The sequence below is a fragment of the Quercus suber genome, unplaced genomic scaffold, assembly GCF_002906115.3.
Source record: "Quercus suber isolate HL8 unplaced genomic scaffold, Cork oak 2.0 scaffold_18, whole genome shotgun sequence".
In the NCBI taxonomy this organism is placed as follows: domain Eukaryota; kingdom Viridiplantae; phylum Streptophyta; class Magnoliopsida; order Fagales; family Fagaceae; genus Quercus; species Quercus suber.
Window position 1 is genome coordinate 406656 of NW_027069483.1, and position 18493 is coordinate 425148.

The 18493-nt window shown below is 34.3% G+C and overlaps 1 protein-coding gene across 1 annotated transcript; it reads left to right on the forward strand.

The window, feature by feature from the left end:
• Positions 1 to 844: 844 nt before the first annotated feature.
• LOC111987766 (beta-adaptin-like protein A) lies at positions 845 to 3066 on the forward strand. Its single transcript, XM_065760494.1, has 4 exons — positions 845 to 1120; positions 1571 to 2087; positions 2249 to 2372; positions 2941 to 3066. The coding sequence occupies exons 1-3, from the start codon at positions 1068 to 1070 to the stop codon at positions 2366 to 2368; spliced, it is 690 nt and encodes a 229-aa protein (XP_065616566.1). The 5' UTR covers positions 845 to 1067; the 3' UTR covers positions 2369 to 2372; positions 2941 to 3066.
• Positions 3067 to 18493: the final 15427 nt, after the last annotated feature.

The following is an 18493-nucleotide window of genomic DNA, read 5'->3' on the forward strand; positions in this document are numbered from 1 at the left end:
CGAAATATACCCTTTAATTTTGAATCATAATAATTAAATTAATGTTCAGATCATTTGAAGGAGTATTTTTGCTTTGTTTTGGGTTGGGTGTTACAAACACTTACATATAAAAAACAAAACTTGGAAAAAAGGCAGATAAAAATATGATTTTCTATTATTTGGTTAGAGTAAAATAAGAGAGGAAAGAAAACAAAGTGGATGAAGTTTTTAACCTAATTTTAACTATTTTTTCCCTTCCAAATTAGTAAGTAAAGACAAAAGAAAAGTACAAATTTACCCCCACTTTTCTTTTAATCACTATTTATTCTTTCACATTTTCATCCTTACTATTAATCACATGGTAGAAAAATAAAAAATACTTTTTATTTTCCCACTTTTTCATTATTCTAATCAAACATATAGATAGAAGATCACTTTGAAAACTGCATCAAATTTAATGAATCAAATAAAAATAGTTAAAGTGCAAATTATGCCATGAAGTTTCATAATTTGAAGTTATCTTTTAAAGGTACATTTTATTTGCATTAACATTTTCTCCATCCATATTTTTTGTTAAAATAATACCTGATTTTTTAACTTAAAATAATTAAAAAAATTTACAAAACAAAGAAATAAAAAAAAATAAACACAAAATTAAAATTGATGGATGTTCAAGTAATTGACTATTAAAAAAAAAAAAAATAATTGACTCGTGTGCAGTTGGAAACCTCTCTTTCTAGTTCTACAATATACAATTATACATATCTTAAAAAAAAAAAAATCTTATTAATTTATAATATTTTATGTCACGTTTATCTCGGTTAATAGAATTTCTCAAAAAAAAAAAAAAAAAAATCTCGGTTAATAGAAAAAAAAGAAAAAGAAAAGAAAATATTTTCCAAAAACTCAATTTTCACAGATTCCAGGCTCTTAACTTTGGTCCCTGCCTAGCAATCACTCTTCGTTCCTCGATCAGATCGATCTCTCTATCTGCACCTAACTCAAAGAGACCTCTCCATAGATCTCACTTACTGTACGGTTCAGAACCGTACCACAACTCAGCTTAGCTCAATTCCGATCGCTCCACCATGGCTCCTCCCGCGCAATCTCATCGCTCTTCCTCTCCCTCTCAACCTTCCGGGTAACTCTCTCTAGAACCCTGAGCTGTTTGGTTCTTGATAATTCTGGAAAGCAAATTAGAATTAAAAAAACAGAAATTCTTTTTTTGATTTTTTAGGTTTTGGTTTAGTTTTAGTTATCGTTGTTGCTTCAGATATGAAAACATATAATTGCTTTGTTTTAATTTCCATATATTCAAACTCAATTTTAATGTTAATTTGAGTGATATAATGCATTAGCAAATAAGTAATTGCATTGCCAATAATCTTTGATTGTTTTCGTGTTTGGTGCTCTATTGGTTTTCACACTGTCGAAAACTTGATTCTGAATTACTGAGAAAAGCATTTGCATTTGGTTTAGTTGGTTTATTATTGCTTATAATGTTGAAATTTTAGAAACCTAGAATTGCATAGGCTTTTGTTTTCATATTTCGTGACTTTGAAACCTTACTCGGAATCTGATCCTCGGCCAGAAAAGGCGAAGTCTCAGACTTAAAATCACAGCTCCGGCAGCTTGCTGGAAGCCGGGCACCTGGGGTTGATGATTCGAAGCGAGATCTGTTCAAGAAAGTGATCTCGTACATGACGATTGGCGTTGATGTGTCGGCTGTTTTTGGGGAGATGGTGATGTGCTCAGCAACATCAGACATTGTTTTGAAGAAGATGTGTTATCTCTATGTCGGGAATTATGCAAAAGTCAATCCTGATCTTGCACTCTTGACGATCAATTTCCTTCAGAGAGATTGCAAGGACGCAGACCCTATGATTCGAGGGCTTGCATTGAGGAGCTTGTGTTCGCTACGAGTGGCTAATCTTGTGGAGTATTTGGTGGGGCCCTTGGGATCGGGGTTGAAGGACAATAGTAGTTATGTGAGGATTGTGGCAGTCATGGGGGTTTTGAAATTGTATCATATATCGGCTTCAACATGTGTTGATGCAGATTTTCCTCAAACGCTGAAGCATTTGATGCTTAATGACTCAGACACTCAGGTTACTTTTCTATGCCTATCATTTTGTACATTTTCCTTTTGTTATTTCCTCAATCCAAGTGTTTTGGCAATGTTAAAATGACTTTTTATGCTTTACTTTAAATAAGGGAAATGTTTGTATGTTCGCTGACCTAGTGAGTTTTCAAATTATTGTTTCATCAGGTCGTTGCAAATTGCTTAACTGCCCTACAAGAGATTTGGAGTGCAGAAGCAAGTACCTCTGAGGAAGCATCCAGGGAGAGAGAAGCTTTGCTTAGCAAGCGGTTGTATACTACTTTTTGAATCGGTATGTTCTAGCCTAGGCATTTACAATAAATCTGTGAATTATTGGTTCTGTTGTGTTTTTCTTTTATTAATAACCATGGCTATTACATGAGCTCTATAAGTTTGATAAATGTATCTAGTGGATTGTTCTTGTGAAAGAATACATGAACAAGAATTGCTTATTTGATTGAAGCAGATTGTGGTAATTACAATATTACACATGGATGATGAAACTTTGATTACAGTGTTTTTAATCAATTTACTGCTATGTGGCCATTATGATATTCCCTAGTACTGCTGGATTGTAATCTGACAGGGTAGAGAAGAAGGGCCTTGTTGCATGCATTGGATGATAACATTGAAGTATTACTTATATATACAAAAGAATCATTTGAAGTTACAGAGTGAATGTCATTTTGTACCATAGATACTGTAGATTGTTTTGGTTAATGGTTGATAAAAAAAAAAAGTTTGAATGGTGAAATTCCTTGTAGCACGTGTAGAAAAACCACAATTTATCATCCCTTACTAGAATATTTTTATGAAAATAAAAAATAAAAAAGCTGACATCTTCATGTTTTGATATGCAGGATTAGGGAATTCAGTGAATGGGCCCAATGTCTTCTACTTGATTTGGCTGCTAAATATGTACCCTCAGATAACAATGAGATATTTGACATCATGAATCTCCTTGAAGATAGACTTCAGCATGCAAATGGTNTATACATGGATAATGTCCAAATATTCATGTTACCATTATTTTAGATAATAATAAAACAATTTTATTAATCACAATATTAAGTCATACATAATGTCATACATAGCATCATACAATAGGAATTAAAGGCACTAATTCTAACAATACGTGGGAAACTTTAGCAAAAAAACACACAAAATGTAGAATAAATTACTATTTGCATAAACACAACCATAAAAACAAAATAAAATGCTAAGAATATGGTCTTTGATGAGATTGCATGCACCTAATTCAATTCGGAGACAAAGCATTAATTGATTTCAAGCAAAATTGGTAAAAAAATTAAATGATTAAATAAATAATTAATTAATTTGATATATGGAATTGATTTGCTATGTTTGAGGACCAAGGAAGATTGAAAAATATGTCAAAATTTAGAAAAAATCAGACCACCATTGAAATGGGAAAGAAAAAATTTGGAGGGTTCCTAGAGCTAGTGTCGATCGACACTTGGACAAGAAACTCTAGATTTCATTCATTTTTTGTTCTGGCTTGTTTTCCACCCAATTTAATCTAGTGCCATACATTTTTACTTAGAAAATATGAATTTCCTTGAGTCTCACATTGCCTAGAGACTCGTTTCTGACCCCCACCCCCCAGCATTCAGTATAAATACCTTCCTCTAGCATTAGTTCAAACCACTCCAAAATTTCTTCACTTCTCTTTGATCCTATTCTCTAGAGTTAGTAGTCGGAAGGCTTCTTTGGTGTTCTGGTCCTCTTGGTCCCAGTTCATTAGGGGGTAGCCTGGCCCTCTTGGTCTCAAGTTATTAACTTCCTATTAGCGAATCACATTCTAGAGAATCTTTCTTGCTTGGAGTATCTGGGAGTGCTAATGCATGCAAGTAAAGTTTCTAAACCTCTCTTTAATTATGCCCTAGTTCTTTTAGATTCAAGCATGTTTTATTTCGAGTTCTTCACATGTTCTTGATTATTAGCATGTTAGATCTAAGTTGTCATTAACTTTTCATATCAAACATGTTTCTAGAGTTTCAATTCAAATAACATGATTACATGCTCTTAGATTAAGATTTATCACATAGCACACAAATATTCACAATTGCTTTGATGTTTTCCATGCCTAGCATAGGGTTTTCATCAAGCTTTATAAATATTTATTTCAATCTTTAATCACATGGTATTGGATCTTATAAATTTTTTTAATTATCTAATATAATCATTGGCTACCAAAGTATAGAAGACCGGTTTTATTAGGCAAGATAGGTGCCTAATATAGAGGCACCAATGCTATTCCAGCCATTCACGTAGATTATGCCAAACCATCTGAAAGGTTGGGCAAGAGACTCGGTCTCAAACAAAAACACATACTTTCTTAAATTAGAGAGAATTCTTTACAACTTGGTAAAGCTAATTTTTCCTGCATTACTTTACATCGCCAGAAATGTCACACGAAAAATGGGAAGAAAACACAAAATTAAGTTGGTAATGCAAAAATCAATGTGGAATGCATTCTTTGCACACAAATATGCTGCAAACTGTATACGGGTGACCCAAAAAGCACCCACTTTAAGAAACCAGGGAATATTTTCTACAACATGATTGAAACGAATTGTCTTGAGAAAGTACAATTTGCCGGGAAAATGATGCGAAATAAGGAAAGAAATTTTGATCTTAAACTAACAGTCCAAATTTTATGAGAAAAGAGAGTGAAAGAGAGAGCAAGCAAGAGTACTTACTGTAAATGTCATGAATGAAGTTTTGGGAAAATCCATTAAGGAATTGAAGTTCTGTGTAAAAGAGGTTGTTGAAGGAGTTTCCATTGGAGAGTTAGGAAGGGTTGGGACTGGGATTGTGAGAGTGTGGAATGAAGGGAGCAGCGAATGGTTTGGGAGGATTCATAGGGAGAAGAAGGTGGGTGAGTTGGTTGGATAGATCAAGAGACATTTTTTTTTGTCTCCAAGAAAGACTAAGAAACCAAAGTTCAAAACAAAGGGAGGGAGGGTTGTGTTAAGTTGATTTCATTTAATCATTAGCTAAGCTCTAGCAGTAGCATGATGTAGTACTTTCCACTTTGAGATGTGATGTGAACACTACAACATGTGACTTTGTGCTATATCTGTCTTTTTTTTTTCGACTTCGGTCTAGATTTTTATTAGTTGCCAACTTCGCATATTAACATACAGATGGAGCACCAGTATATTTGTTTGTATGTTATTTGTTTATCTATTCATTTTTCAAAACCTACAAAATGACAAGATATCCTTGAAGCCTCTCCAAGGACCAAAATACCTTCAAAGCTTTTAATATAATTAAAATATCCCTAAAATCCAAAATAACCTTGATGTTGTGTTATGTAATGGGTGTGAATTTAAATACATTTAAATTTTTTGGTGTAAAATTTACGAAAATAGATTACTATAACCATCCTATTAAAATTTGGTTTAATAAAAAAAAAAAAAAAAGCATTCTACACTTAAACCAATCACAATTTCATTAAATAATATTACTTTTTAATAAAAGTTACACCATAATATCAAACACAATTAAAAATAAAATAAAAAAATAAAAAAAAAATAAAAAAAACCTTTTGTCAAATATATTCAAAATGCATTTCTCAAGTAGAGTTACCAAATGCAGTCTTAGACTCTTAGTATATGTTTGGACTTTGGATAGCTAAAAACTTATATGGCGTCTGCGTTTCTATCTTTTTTTTTTTTTTTTTGACCAGCTCTTGGTGCACTGTTCATGAAAAATGAACAGTAATCCACATGTGAACAGTAATCTTTTTATTGTTTTCAGTTTTCAGCAAAATAAGCGATATTCAAACAAAACCTTAGTAAGTGAATTTAGTTTGTTACAATTAGTTATACAGTTTTTTTTTTTTTTTTTTAAGAAAGAGTTAGAGAGCTTATTGACTTAAGAGAAGGGTCGTATTAATATTTGTAAATTGATAATACATGATGGGACAGGCATAAGAAAATCAATCACAAACATCCTTCACTCTCATTGTCTCATTTTCAAATTAGTCAATTCCTCGACACTCTTTTTTATCTCTTTCTTTTCTTCTTCTCCTTCTATCTTTTCTTCTATTCTTTTCTTTCTTGAAGCAATTCCTTGACACTCTTAAATTCCACAAGAATCCAAGAAATCAGTTTGATCATACATTGGCCAAAACAATTTTCCACAATCTTTTGGAAGAATTGACCGCTCACAAGACTTAAAGTTTGGTCGATACCTTTACCCTCGCACCAGATGACGTCCCCTTGTGTAGTCCATTAATTGTGATTATCATGTCTCCTGTCAATGTGTTTGTCGAATGAGCTCTTCTCTTTAGAGAGAAAAGACAAAGAATGAGAAATACCATCACACTATAGTGGAACAAGACAATCGAATCAAAATACTATGTACTCAGCACATGGCCTAGAAAGAGAAGAGCAATATTTCAGAAATAATTAGGTAAATAATTCCTTAAATAACTTACCCAAATAACATATAATATATTGACAATTACCAAAAAAAAAAAAAAAAAAAAAGGTCCTCATCATTGAACTAAATGATTTGATATATATGAAATCGAATAGAAGAGTAGCTTTAAGAGTTCTAAAAGCTCATTTTGGGAGAGAAAAAAAAAAACCATGATAGCCTCAGAAATTGGAAGCCTCTTAAAGCTCTTTTGTAATAATTTCGAAAGAATAAAGAACTTTTCAATTAGAGCTCTATATTAAAAGAGCTTTTATTAAAACTCTTCAATTAAACCTCTACTTCCCACTGTAAAGATAGTTGCAGAAGAGAAAGTTCAATTTGTTAAAAAGAAGACCAAAATGACTTGTAGTTTAGGTATCAAGACACAAAACTATATGTAGCTTATAAGATTCTGTTAGTGACTCGGTTAGTTACATAATGGGACACGCGTTCCTAATCAATTGGTCATTAGGAATTTTGTTAGAAGATGGAGTAATTGGTGCTAATTTGTTAGAGGTAGTTAGTTGTAAATCTCTAGAACTTTCTTTAGAAATTGCTTTCTTCACATGGTATCGGAGCTCTATTAATGGCATTTTCTACAAGTTCATCTTCATTTGCAACAATAAGCTTTACCACATGTGTTGTGGTTACTCATGGTGTTAATCCTTCTTTACTACTCTTGTCAAACATGGCAAGCATGATGACTGTCAAACTAGACTATAGCAACTATTTGGTATAGAGGCACCAAATAGAGGCGATCTTGGAAACTTATTCAATGATCAATTTCATTGAAGATAATGATCATGCTCCAAATCCTTTTCTAAAGGATAGCTCGGGTAATTTTACAACTAAAGCTAATCTTGAGTTTCTTCAATGGAGGAACCGTGAACAAGCACTGTTTACTTTCATCACTTCAACTCTCTCTCCATTGATCTTGGCTCTCACTATAGGTCAGAAGTTTGGTAAAGGAGTTTGGAAAGTACTTGAGAAGCGTTTTGCTTCCATTTCTCGATCTCATATTCTTAGCTTGAGAAATGAGTTGATGAGTCTCAAGAAGAGCTCAAAGTCTATGGATTCTTTCTTCCAAAGGATCAAGGAAATTAGAGATAAGCTTGGAGTTGTAGCTGTTTGTGTTGATGAAGAGGAGCTTATTCACTTGGCTCTTGAAGCTTTAGCATCTAAATATGATCCTTTCAGCCCTGAAATTAGAACCAGAAATGATATACTTACTCTTGAAGAGTTGAATACATTGTTGAATGCTGAAGAATGATCAAATAGAAAAGATTTGATCTTAGGGATTCTTCCTCACTAGCCATGGTAGTAAACCATTTCACTTAAAGCTTCAATAAAGGCAAAAGTAGAAATGGTAATCATCGAGGTTGTGGTAAAGGTAGAGGAGGTAACAATGGTGGTGGTGGTCAATTTTCTGGTGGTCACAATTGTCAATTTTCTAGTGGTCACAATGGTCAATTTCCTAGTGGTGGCCAATTTTACAACGGCAATGGTCAATTTAATGGTAATGGTCAATTTTCATCTCCATCACAGTCCAAGAATAATTCTCCACATTCACAAGAACAGAGAGTTGCTTGTCAGATTTGTGGTAAGAATGGCCACACTACTTTGGATTGTTACCACTGTATGAACTTTCTTTATCAAGGGAGGCATGCTCTAGCCAAGCTTGCTTCCATGGCTGCTGCTACTGGTGCTAATTAGAAGCCAAATTGGCTCATAGATACTAGTGCTTCTAATCATATTACACCAGATCTATCTCAGCTCTCTCTTCATCAACAACCCACAGCTGGTGAGACTATAATAGTGGGCAATGGGCAAGAATTACCTGTCCCTCACATTGGTAATGGTAAGTTAGTCACTCATTTCCACAATTTTAACCTAAATAACATACTTAAAGTCCCTCAAATTGCTTCTAATTTGCTCTCTATGCAAAAATTGTGTCTTCAAATATTGTATTTTGTTATTTTGATGGTCATCAGTTCTTAATTAAGGATTTGCCTACAGGGAAGGTCCTTTACAAAAGGTTGATTAAAGATGGTGTTTATCTCATTCCTCCCCTTGCTTCTCTTTCTTCTTCATACACCTCTAATGTCAGTTCCAATTGTGTTGTTGTTGTGTCGGCTTAGGCTTTACTTTGGCATAACAGACTTGGTCACCCTTGTTCTAAGGTCTTGCCTTCTGCTGTTTCTGAACTGCTATTGACATTTGTTCATAGTGTACTTCTTGTATAAGTGCTAAAATGTACAAACTTCCTTTTCCAAAACATTTATCAAATTTTGAATATCCATTGCAATTGATACATTCTGATGTATAGGGCCTTGCTCTTGTTGTGACTGTACTTGAACACAAGTTTTATATGATTTTTGTTGATGATTTTACTCGTTTTACTTGGTTATTTTTGTTGAAACATAAATCTAACATGTTCAAAGTGTTTGTGCATTTTAAGTCTTTGGTTGAGAATCAATTTACTACCAAAATTAAGACCTTAAGGTCTGATAGGGGTGGTGAATTTGTGAATCATCATGTCAAGTTTTTTTTTTTTTTTGGGAAAATGGGATTCAATATCAGGTTTCTTGTCCTTATACTCCTCAACAAAGTGGCATTGCTAAAAGGAAGCATAGACAGATTATGGAGAGTGGTTTGGCTATGCTTCATCAGTCTGATCTCCCTCTTTCTTATTGGTTTTATGCATTTAGTACTGCTGTATTTCTTATTTTTAGAATCTCATCTTCTGTTTTGAACTTTCTTTCTCCATGGCAAAAGTTGTATCATCAAAAGCCCCCTCTTTAGGCTTTGAGAACTTTTGGTTGTGCTTGCTTTCCTCTTTTAAAGCCTTACAATTCTCATAAGCTTGAACCTAAGTCCAAACAATGTATTTTTCTTGGTTATCCCTCTCAGTCTAAGGGATATATCTGCTTAGATGTTCAAACAAAGAAAATTTATATTTTTTGTTATTGTTTATTCAATGAATCTGTTTTTCCTACCTATCCTGTTCCTGAACCTGTTTCTGTGTCATTTGTTTCATCTTCACCTTCATCTTCTCACTCTTTTGATATTTGCTTGTCAACTTTGTTGCCTACTTCCCCTATGCCCTTTCCTCCTTCTCCCTCTACTTCCTTTTCTTCAATTGATACACCTACTTTGGTCATTGATGTTCCTTCTACTGCTTCTGACCAAGCTATTTCTCCTAATGTTCCATCTACTTTTTCTACTACTATTGTTCCTGTGTCCATTTGTTCTCCCACAAATAGACACACTATGCTTACCAGATCCAAGAATGGTATTTTCAAGCCTAAGGCCTATGTTGTTTAGTTTGATTACACCTGTACTAAGCCCCCATCTTACTCTGTGACATCTAAGTTTCCTCAAAGGATTGAACCAATGGACTCAAAGTTCTCTAGTTTACAACAACAACACACTTGTTCTCTTGTTCCCTTACCTCCTAATAAGAATGTAATGGGTTGCAAGTGGGTGTTCAAGATTTAACAGCATAGTGATAGCAGCATTGCTAGGTACAAAGCTAGGTTAGTAGCCATAGGCTATTTGTAGTAGTATGGCTTAGATTATGCTGAAACCTTCAACCTTATGGTTAAACCCACTACTGTGAGGATTATCTTGGCTTTGGCAATTCATAATGGTTGGTTTTTGAGGCAATTGGATATCTCAAATGCTTTTCTTCATGGCATTTTGCAAGAAGAGGTGTATATGAGTCAGCCACCTGGGTATAGGGATCATATTAGACCTGATCATTTGTGTTTGTTACACAAAGCTATCTATGGACTTAATCAGGCCCCTAGAGCATGGTTTGATAGTTTTACTACTCAATTGTTCCATTTGGAATTTCATGCTTCTTGTGCTGACAGTACCTTTTTAATTCTCATACACTCTGCTCATATAGTTTACTTACTTCTGTATGTGGATGATATTATCATCACTGGCAACCATCTTGCCTTTGTTGCTGAGATCATTAAACAGCTTGGTAATTCTTTTGCGTCCCTTGAATTATTTTCTGGGCCTTCAAATAGAGTACACCACTAATGGTATTTTTGTGCACCAGTCAAGTATGCCAAGGACTTGTTATCTAAGTTTCATATGCTAGATTGTAAGCCCTGTTCCAATCCATGTGCTTCTGATCAACACCATGTGCCACCTACTAGTCCTTTGTTGTCTGATCCCACTATCTATAGGAGTCTTGTTGGGGCATTGTAGTATTTGACCTTTACCAGACTAGGCTTATCTTATGCTGTTTAACAAGCATGTCAATTCATGAGTAAACTTACTCAACATCTTCTTGTTGTTGCCAAACGAATCTTAAGATATTTGAGGGGTTCCTTACACCTGAGTAGACATTTCCAACCTAGTCCTCTTGCTCTCTCAACCTACTGTGATGCAGATTGGGCTAGGGATCCAATTGATAGAAGGTCCACTACTAGCATGGTGGTTTTCTTGGGTGGTTCTCCTGTTACTTGGTCTACTAAGAAGCAACCAATTGTTTATAGATCCTTTACAGAAGCTAAATAAAGGTCTCTGGCTATCACTATTGTTGAGTTGTATTAGTTGAGGATGTTACTTAAGGATTTTGGGGTTTATTTGTATCATCCTCCTAAATTATGGTGTGATAATGTTTTAGCACTTGCTTTAGCTTCTAATCTGATTTTCCATGCAAGAACTAAGCACATAGAGGTTGATTACCACTTTGTTAGAGAGAAGATTCTTAATAGAGACATGGTTATTAAATACATTTGTACTACAGATCAATTAGCATACATTTTCACTAAATGTCTTCCTTCTCCTCGGTTTCATGATCTTTCATTCAAACTCATGGGACTCCCTCCCTTTCGTTTGAGGAGGGTTGTAAAAATAGCTGCAGAAGAGAAAGTTCAATCTGTTAAAAAGAAGACCAAAACGACTAGTAGTTTAGGTATCAAGACACAAAACTGTATGTAGCTAATAAGATTATGTTAGTGACTTAATTAGTTAAATAATGGGACACGTGTTCCTAATCTATTGGTCATTAGGAATTTTGTTAGAAGCTGGAGTAATCGATGTTATCTGTTAGAGGTAGTTATTTGTAAATCTTTTGTATAAATATCCTAATCTTCTTGTAACCTATTCAGTTAATCAATACACAACAATTCTATTAGAGCATCCCCATTTGGGTTTCTAAATGCCAAATGTTAAGAACATTTGGCATTTAAGCCCCAAAATCCATCAGCAATGGAGAGGCCATATCTCAAATGCTAAAAAAAATTTGGGATTTTGCTACAGTGCCATCTCAAATGTAAGATGGCACTGTAGCTGGGTTGTAAAAAAAAAAAAATTTTTTTAATGTTTTTAACCCGGCATTTCTCTCTCATCAGTCATTATTTCTCATCTTTTCTCTCTCTTCGTTCTCTCTTTCTCCTCTGCTCTGTCCTCTCTTCAGACATACTCTCTCCAATACTCTCTCCGATCCTTTCTCATCCCTTTTATTGCTCTCTTCAGAATTTCTGTTGCTTCGTTCTACTTTCTGCTTCATTTGCTATGGATTCTGATGGGTTTGTTATGGAATTCGATGAGGTTGCTATGGATTTGTGGGTTTCTGTGTTGATCTGGGCGTGAGGGTTATGGGTTGATCTGGGCATGGTGGTTGGTTGGGCGTGGATCGGCGTGAGGGTTGCGTTTGGATCGGCGTGAGGGCTGGGTTTGCTGGTGAGGGCTGGGTTTGGATCGGATTTAGGGGGGGTTGTTTGATCGGCGGGGTGGGTTTGGATCGGCGTGAGGACTGGTTTTGCTGGTGATTTTTTTGGATCGGAGTGAGGGCTGGGTTTGGATCGGAGTTAGGGTGGAGGCGTTGTTTGATCGGCGAACGGGTTTGGATCAGTGGGGTGGGTTTGGGATCGGCGTGAGGGATGGAGAGGGCTGGTTTTGCTGGTGATTTTTTTGGATCGGAGTGAGGGCTGGATTTGGATCGGAGTTAGGGTGGAGGCGTTGTTGATCGGCGAACGGGTTTGGATCAGTGGGGTGGGTTTGGGATCGGCGTGAGGGATGGAGAGGGCTGGTTTTGCTGGTGATTTTTTTGGATCGGAGTGAGGGCTGGGTTTGGATCGGAGTTAGGGTGGAGGCGTTGTTTGATCGGCGAACGGGTTTGGATCAGTGGGGTGGGATGGGATCGGCTGGGTTTTTTTTTTTTTTCCTTGTCTGTTTTGTGCCTGAGGTTGAGGGAGAGAGACGAAAAGGAACAGAGAGAGAGAGAAATAGTAAAAAAATAATAAAAAAGAATATTTAAATAAATTGGGAAAAAAAATAGAGTTTTGGGATGCTGGGTGTATTGAAAAATGTTATGTTATAATTGATAAAGTTGCTTTTTGGGGTGGTAAAATAGGATAGGATGAGATTTCCGGATGTGGATGCTCTTAGTTTCTCATATATTCTGTCTAGAACTTTCTATAGAAATTGCTTTCTTTCACACCTACAACAATGTGGAGTGAATACAAAGGCCAAGTCAATAAAGGGAAATGAAACTTGTAGTGCTTATTACTTATGTATCAAGTAACATAAAATTTGATAATCAACAATTTCAAGCTCAAAACTGTGAGAGACCGTGCCCCCGGCCCTTTTTTGGTGTTTGGCCAAACCTACATGAATAAATGAAGTCGCGTTATTGTCTCTCAAAATAGAGGTTTGACTGATTATATTTTTCCTTTTAGATTAAGGGTTTTACAAGGAGTCGTTACTTATTTAATTATTGAAATAAATAATAAATCAAAATTGAAAAATTCCTAATTTTATTGATTTGTAAATGAATTTACATTGATCATATGAAATTACATGGCTTTGGCCCTAGATACAATTTAAGATAAAGTAAATGGTTTTGTTTCGTAGTTACAATTTAGAAATTGAAAATTACATAGATAAACATTGATCTATCAATCCTTGATCTAAGTTCAGAGGCTATGTTACAAGATAAGAAGGTGTTAGACACTCATATCCTGGTGAAATCGGTCTTCTAAACTATGATGACCAACATTCATATCATATCATCCAATATGTTATTAATCAATTTGTATGTTAAATTTAATGTGTGTGCATGTGATAAATCATAATTCAATTTATTAAGCATTACATTTGGATTGAAAAATAGATTCTAATGAATGTGTGTGGATAGTAATATCCTAGATTCAAGGATTTGAGAGAATTATGAAACAAACATGTTTTTCATATTTTTGATGGTGATTTAAGATCAAAACTAGTGTTATGCATAAACATGTGATGAACAACCAAGAACATGTGAAGAACTCATATGAACATTTAAAAACAGTCAAACATATTCAAAGAATTTAAATAAGCACTAGCGTGCTTTAATCCTAATCTCATCATAATAATATAAAAACAAGTTAGGGAAAGAGATTATACCTGCATGCAAGATTCATATGATGGATGAGTAGACTCTTGATGGAGGTTCTAAGAGTGGAGTAGAAAAGAAGAACTAGGAGAGGGAGAGTGAATCTCACTCAATACCTTATGTCTTAGAAAGACCAACATATGACATGATTACTCTACTTCACTAAAACTCAAGAGATGAGAAGAGAAGAGAGGAGGGTTTTGTGTGCTTTGGAATGGAGGAGATGGAAAAGGGGGGTTATATAGTTGTAGTGAAAAAAATATGAATGGAATATCATTTAATGAGGGTTGACAAATGATCAAAATGAATCATGAACCTAGCCCCTATTTCAAACTTTGGGAAAAGCTGGTGCGTTAAATGTATGGATTGGTGGGAGTGATGAGCAAGCAAAATTCGATTTTTCCTGTAGTTATTGTAACAGCCTGCAAGGCCAAGTTTAAAAAAAATCATATTTTACTCAATTCTAATCAAAATTGTCTCATTCTTGTGCTCAAATTAAAGCCTCGAATGTCTAGTTTCTGGAAAAATTAACCTTCCTCACAAATTCAAAATATTTTGAGGGATATCAACAAAATTGTGAACATAGGTTATTTGTTAGAAAATAGTTTCAACACAATTAACATTAAAATGTTCCAAATTAGTTTCCAATTAATATTAATAGGCTTTAATTACTTTCATTTCAGACTTAATTAATTCCAAATTTACCCTAATTAAAAAGACAATTACACAAATTACTCATGAAATAATTAATGTTTGACTATTTAATTAATTAAGTTTGTGCAACCTTACTATAAGATGTAATCCCAGCCAATCAAATTATGACACATCATTAATCTTAAATTGATTATAATTATAACCAATTAGAATCAATTGTTTATAATCACATATAGTCGACTTAATTTGTGATAGTACATCTCAGTCATTAAAACTTGATTTGATAATAACTTTCAATCTGATAGTCCGATTAAGATTTATGACCAGTCAATTTAATCATAACATCAAAATCATTTTGATGAAATAAGATTAAAGATCTAATGGCCAAAATTAATATGCCTATTTTCAAGGTGAAATTACCATCTATCCTTTATGTGAGGTTAAAAGCAAGTTGTAAAATAGGGTATCAACAAAAAGTTCTCCAATTATATTCTTGAATCCAATCATTAGTCTTAATAAAAAAGAATCATGGAGGTGAAGAGTTCAATACTAAAGGTCCTAAGTATTTTGTGAGAGAGAGAGAGAGAGAGAATATCTTATTGCACAACCAGTTCCTCAGTTGGCTTAGAACCGGTTCACAACTTTAGGGCTTCTAATCAGATAGAAAATTTATATACAGCTAGTCTGCTTCTAATCAGAGAGAATTTATATACAGCTAGTCTGCTTCTACATGAAACAGAAAATGGAACCACCGATTAGAGTAAAATAACATACAGAAGCCATCAAAAAATTAAGTACATTTGAGCCGACCAAAGTAAGAGAAATATTTGGCAGTGTTGCCAGTAACAATAATGAATCCAGAAAATTACATCAATTAACCGGGTCAAAATCATTGAGGTGATTGTTGAACACAACTTAAACATGTATTATTGATAACAACACCATTGCCAGACCTACTTCATGCCCTTAAAGATATCAACCTCAATGCATTTGGCCCGTATTCGCCTGAGAGCACTCATACAGCTTTGATTGACACTTAGATATGCGCAAAAAAACCATGGTATACTTCAGCACACAGATATTTTTTGTTAAAGTACGAATTTAGTCCTCCAACTATTGGGTAACATTCAATTTGGTCCTACAAATATTAAGTTTGTCAAAAGAAATCTTTTTTTTTTTTTTGACAAGTAATAGAATAGATCACTTCATCCTCACGATGATGAGCACTACGTAACTAAAAGAATTACAAAAAATTATGCACAAAATAGAAAACTGGTTTAATAAATTGTATTCTTTTACACCATTAACTCTTACAACCGTGTTTTCAAAATAACAAACCAGAGCATTTCGATGAAAATTTTCATCAAATAAATTTATTGCTCTAAATTAATACAGTCAACTCACATTCCAAAACAAGCTCATAACATTTTACAATAGAGTAATTATACAAGCCAATGCCTCTCATACCACAGTACAAAGAATGTGGCATGCAGAATTCATATCCCTGCCGTCCAAACCAAAAATGCATTCTATATGACAGAGCTGATCCATAACATTCAAAAGACAGAAAGCACCTTTGGTAAGTTCTATACAGATATCCATTCTAAAATGACCACCCTGTATGAGATGACAAATAATGAGAAACAGCTTTAAAAACAAACCAATAGAGTAACCTTTCATTTCATTTGTTTTCTGTTTTGAGCGTGATTCTATCCCCAGCCTGCCATCCCCTCTTTTAAACCAATTTTCCAAAATTTTCCCTCATCTTAAAATATATCAAAGAGGATGATCTAAACAATCAAACATATTATGAGAGTTCCACCCTTTTTACAATTAGGTTGATCAAGCAGAATTAAGTGGTACAATGAAGTCACTACAACATTGTTGAGCAACTGCATAAAAGAAAGGAAAAGCAAAAGAAAATTCCCCCCCCCCTGAGAGAGGAAGACTCAAATAGGGGGGAAAAAAGAAAAGTTGGATATAGGAGGAGTTATGACTGCATATTTTGTTCCGCATAGTGCACATAATAAGAAGCCTACTTTGAAGCAAGGGGAACACCCTTCTAACAATCACCTTTTAGTGACCTCAATCCCACCAAAGCACCTTTACATTTTTACACTGTTTCTCAAGATATCAAAAGCCAATAGAGCCAAAACTTAAAGAATGATCAAATGGCTTCTACACGTTATTCCAGCTTGAAACATTAGGATATACCATCAAAACAAGGAACTTAAAATAAATATAAAAATAAATAAACCATTATATATATGACCAGCACCAGCTCTAAATTTTATTATTGATAAGCAAAATAAAACAAAAAATGCCTCAAGAAAATGAATATAAGAACTCCAATTGTCACCTAATCTGGGGGGAGAATAGGATTCACAAGATCCTTTGATGACTAATATTTGCTTCTCTGCTTGCTGAACATTTCACTTTTCAAGAACATAAAGCCTGCAAGATAACCAAATCAGAACACAAGCAAATGGGATGATGTGTCAGATTTTTGAAATATGCCTGAATCAGGATTAAATGAAATTTTTCTTCAGGATGATGGTGTACAGGCTCTGGAGAACGGCAAGTGAACTGCAAAAGTGAAATAAACTCAAAGCATAAGGTTTAATTAGGAGTCTAATTCATGACGGCTTTGCATGTCATTAGAAATTCCTCCAAGAAAGAATAGCTTCTGTTCCACTAGCTTAAGATATGATACCTTTTGAGTCACAATTTTGTACCGCCTATTCCAATTCTTGCAATTGTACATAACAAAACAGAGTACTCTGGTGTTTAGGGTTTTTTTTTGTTTTTGTTTTGATGAGTGAGTCTCAGCCCTAGGAGGCGTGGGAGGGCAGGGAGGGTGGGAGTGGGAGATGCGAACCAGTGACCTCCGCTTGAATGTCATTATCCAACAGATATTACTTTGTTGTAAATTCTACAATCTCTCTCACAGCCTCAAGCACACAAAACAATCCTGTTTACTGAACTTAAGAAATTAGTTGTACCAGGTCCAAGCTACTCTTCTACACAAAAGCATTAATAATCAGGACCAAGTTCTAGGGAATACCCACCTAGCTTCTGGCTTTATGTCTTCAATCATTTCATAGTAAAGAACAATTAATACTAGCAAAATTCATGTGGAATTGATATTAATATCAACCCCATAATTGAAAAACTGTGCCTTTTGTCTTCCTGTGACAACCTTTCCTTTTATTTGTTAAGTTACACATGCACTTAGTGAGTTTTGACTGACAAGCTCACCCTCTGCCCATATTCTTATGGAAGAAGGAAATAACATTTTTTTTTTTTTTTTTTGAGAAACAAGGAAATACCATTTGAGCTAGAGCTCATTGACTGTGTACTTTATTAAATTTGTCTGGACATTAGGTTTCGTAATAAATTATATTTCCTTATGCAAAGAATTTAAATTTAAGGATTTAAAAGACAATTCCAATGTAAATTTCCTAAAAGGAAATTTAATAACACATAATGGTTGATGACTTTGAGCATTGACAATTTTACTCCATACATATGTTATGAATTTGGAATAAATTATTATACCTAATCATTTCAATTCCATGGTTAAATCTATTCAAGAATTTCATTAATAGAAATTTTTTTAGCTTTATTCTTTATTCAAATCATTTAAACTAAAAACTGAAATCCAAATCTTTCTACCAAATATTTCCATCAAAATGAACCACATAAGGATTTCCTAATGGGTATGCTAAGAACAGCCATTAAGGAGCATTCAATCCTCTCTACCTATCCCAGTATATATTAAGAAAGTGATACAGAACACAAAAGAAAACCGATAGATGCATATCCACAAGTGTACTCTTTTATCAAACAACAAAAGCATTAAATTCAACTCAACATATGGACATCCCATTAGGAAAACCCATCTTTATATAAGA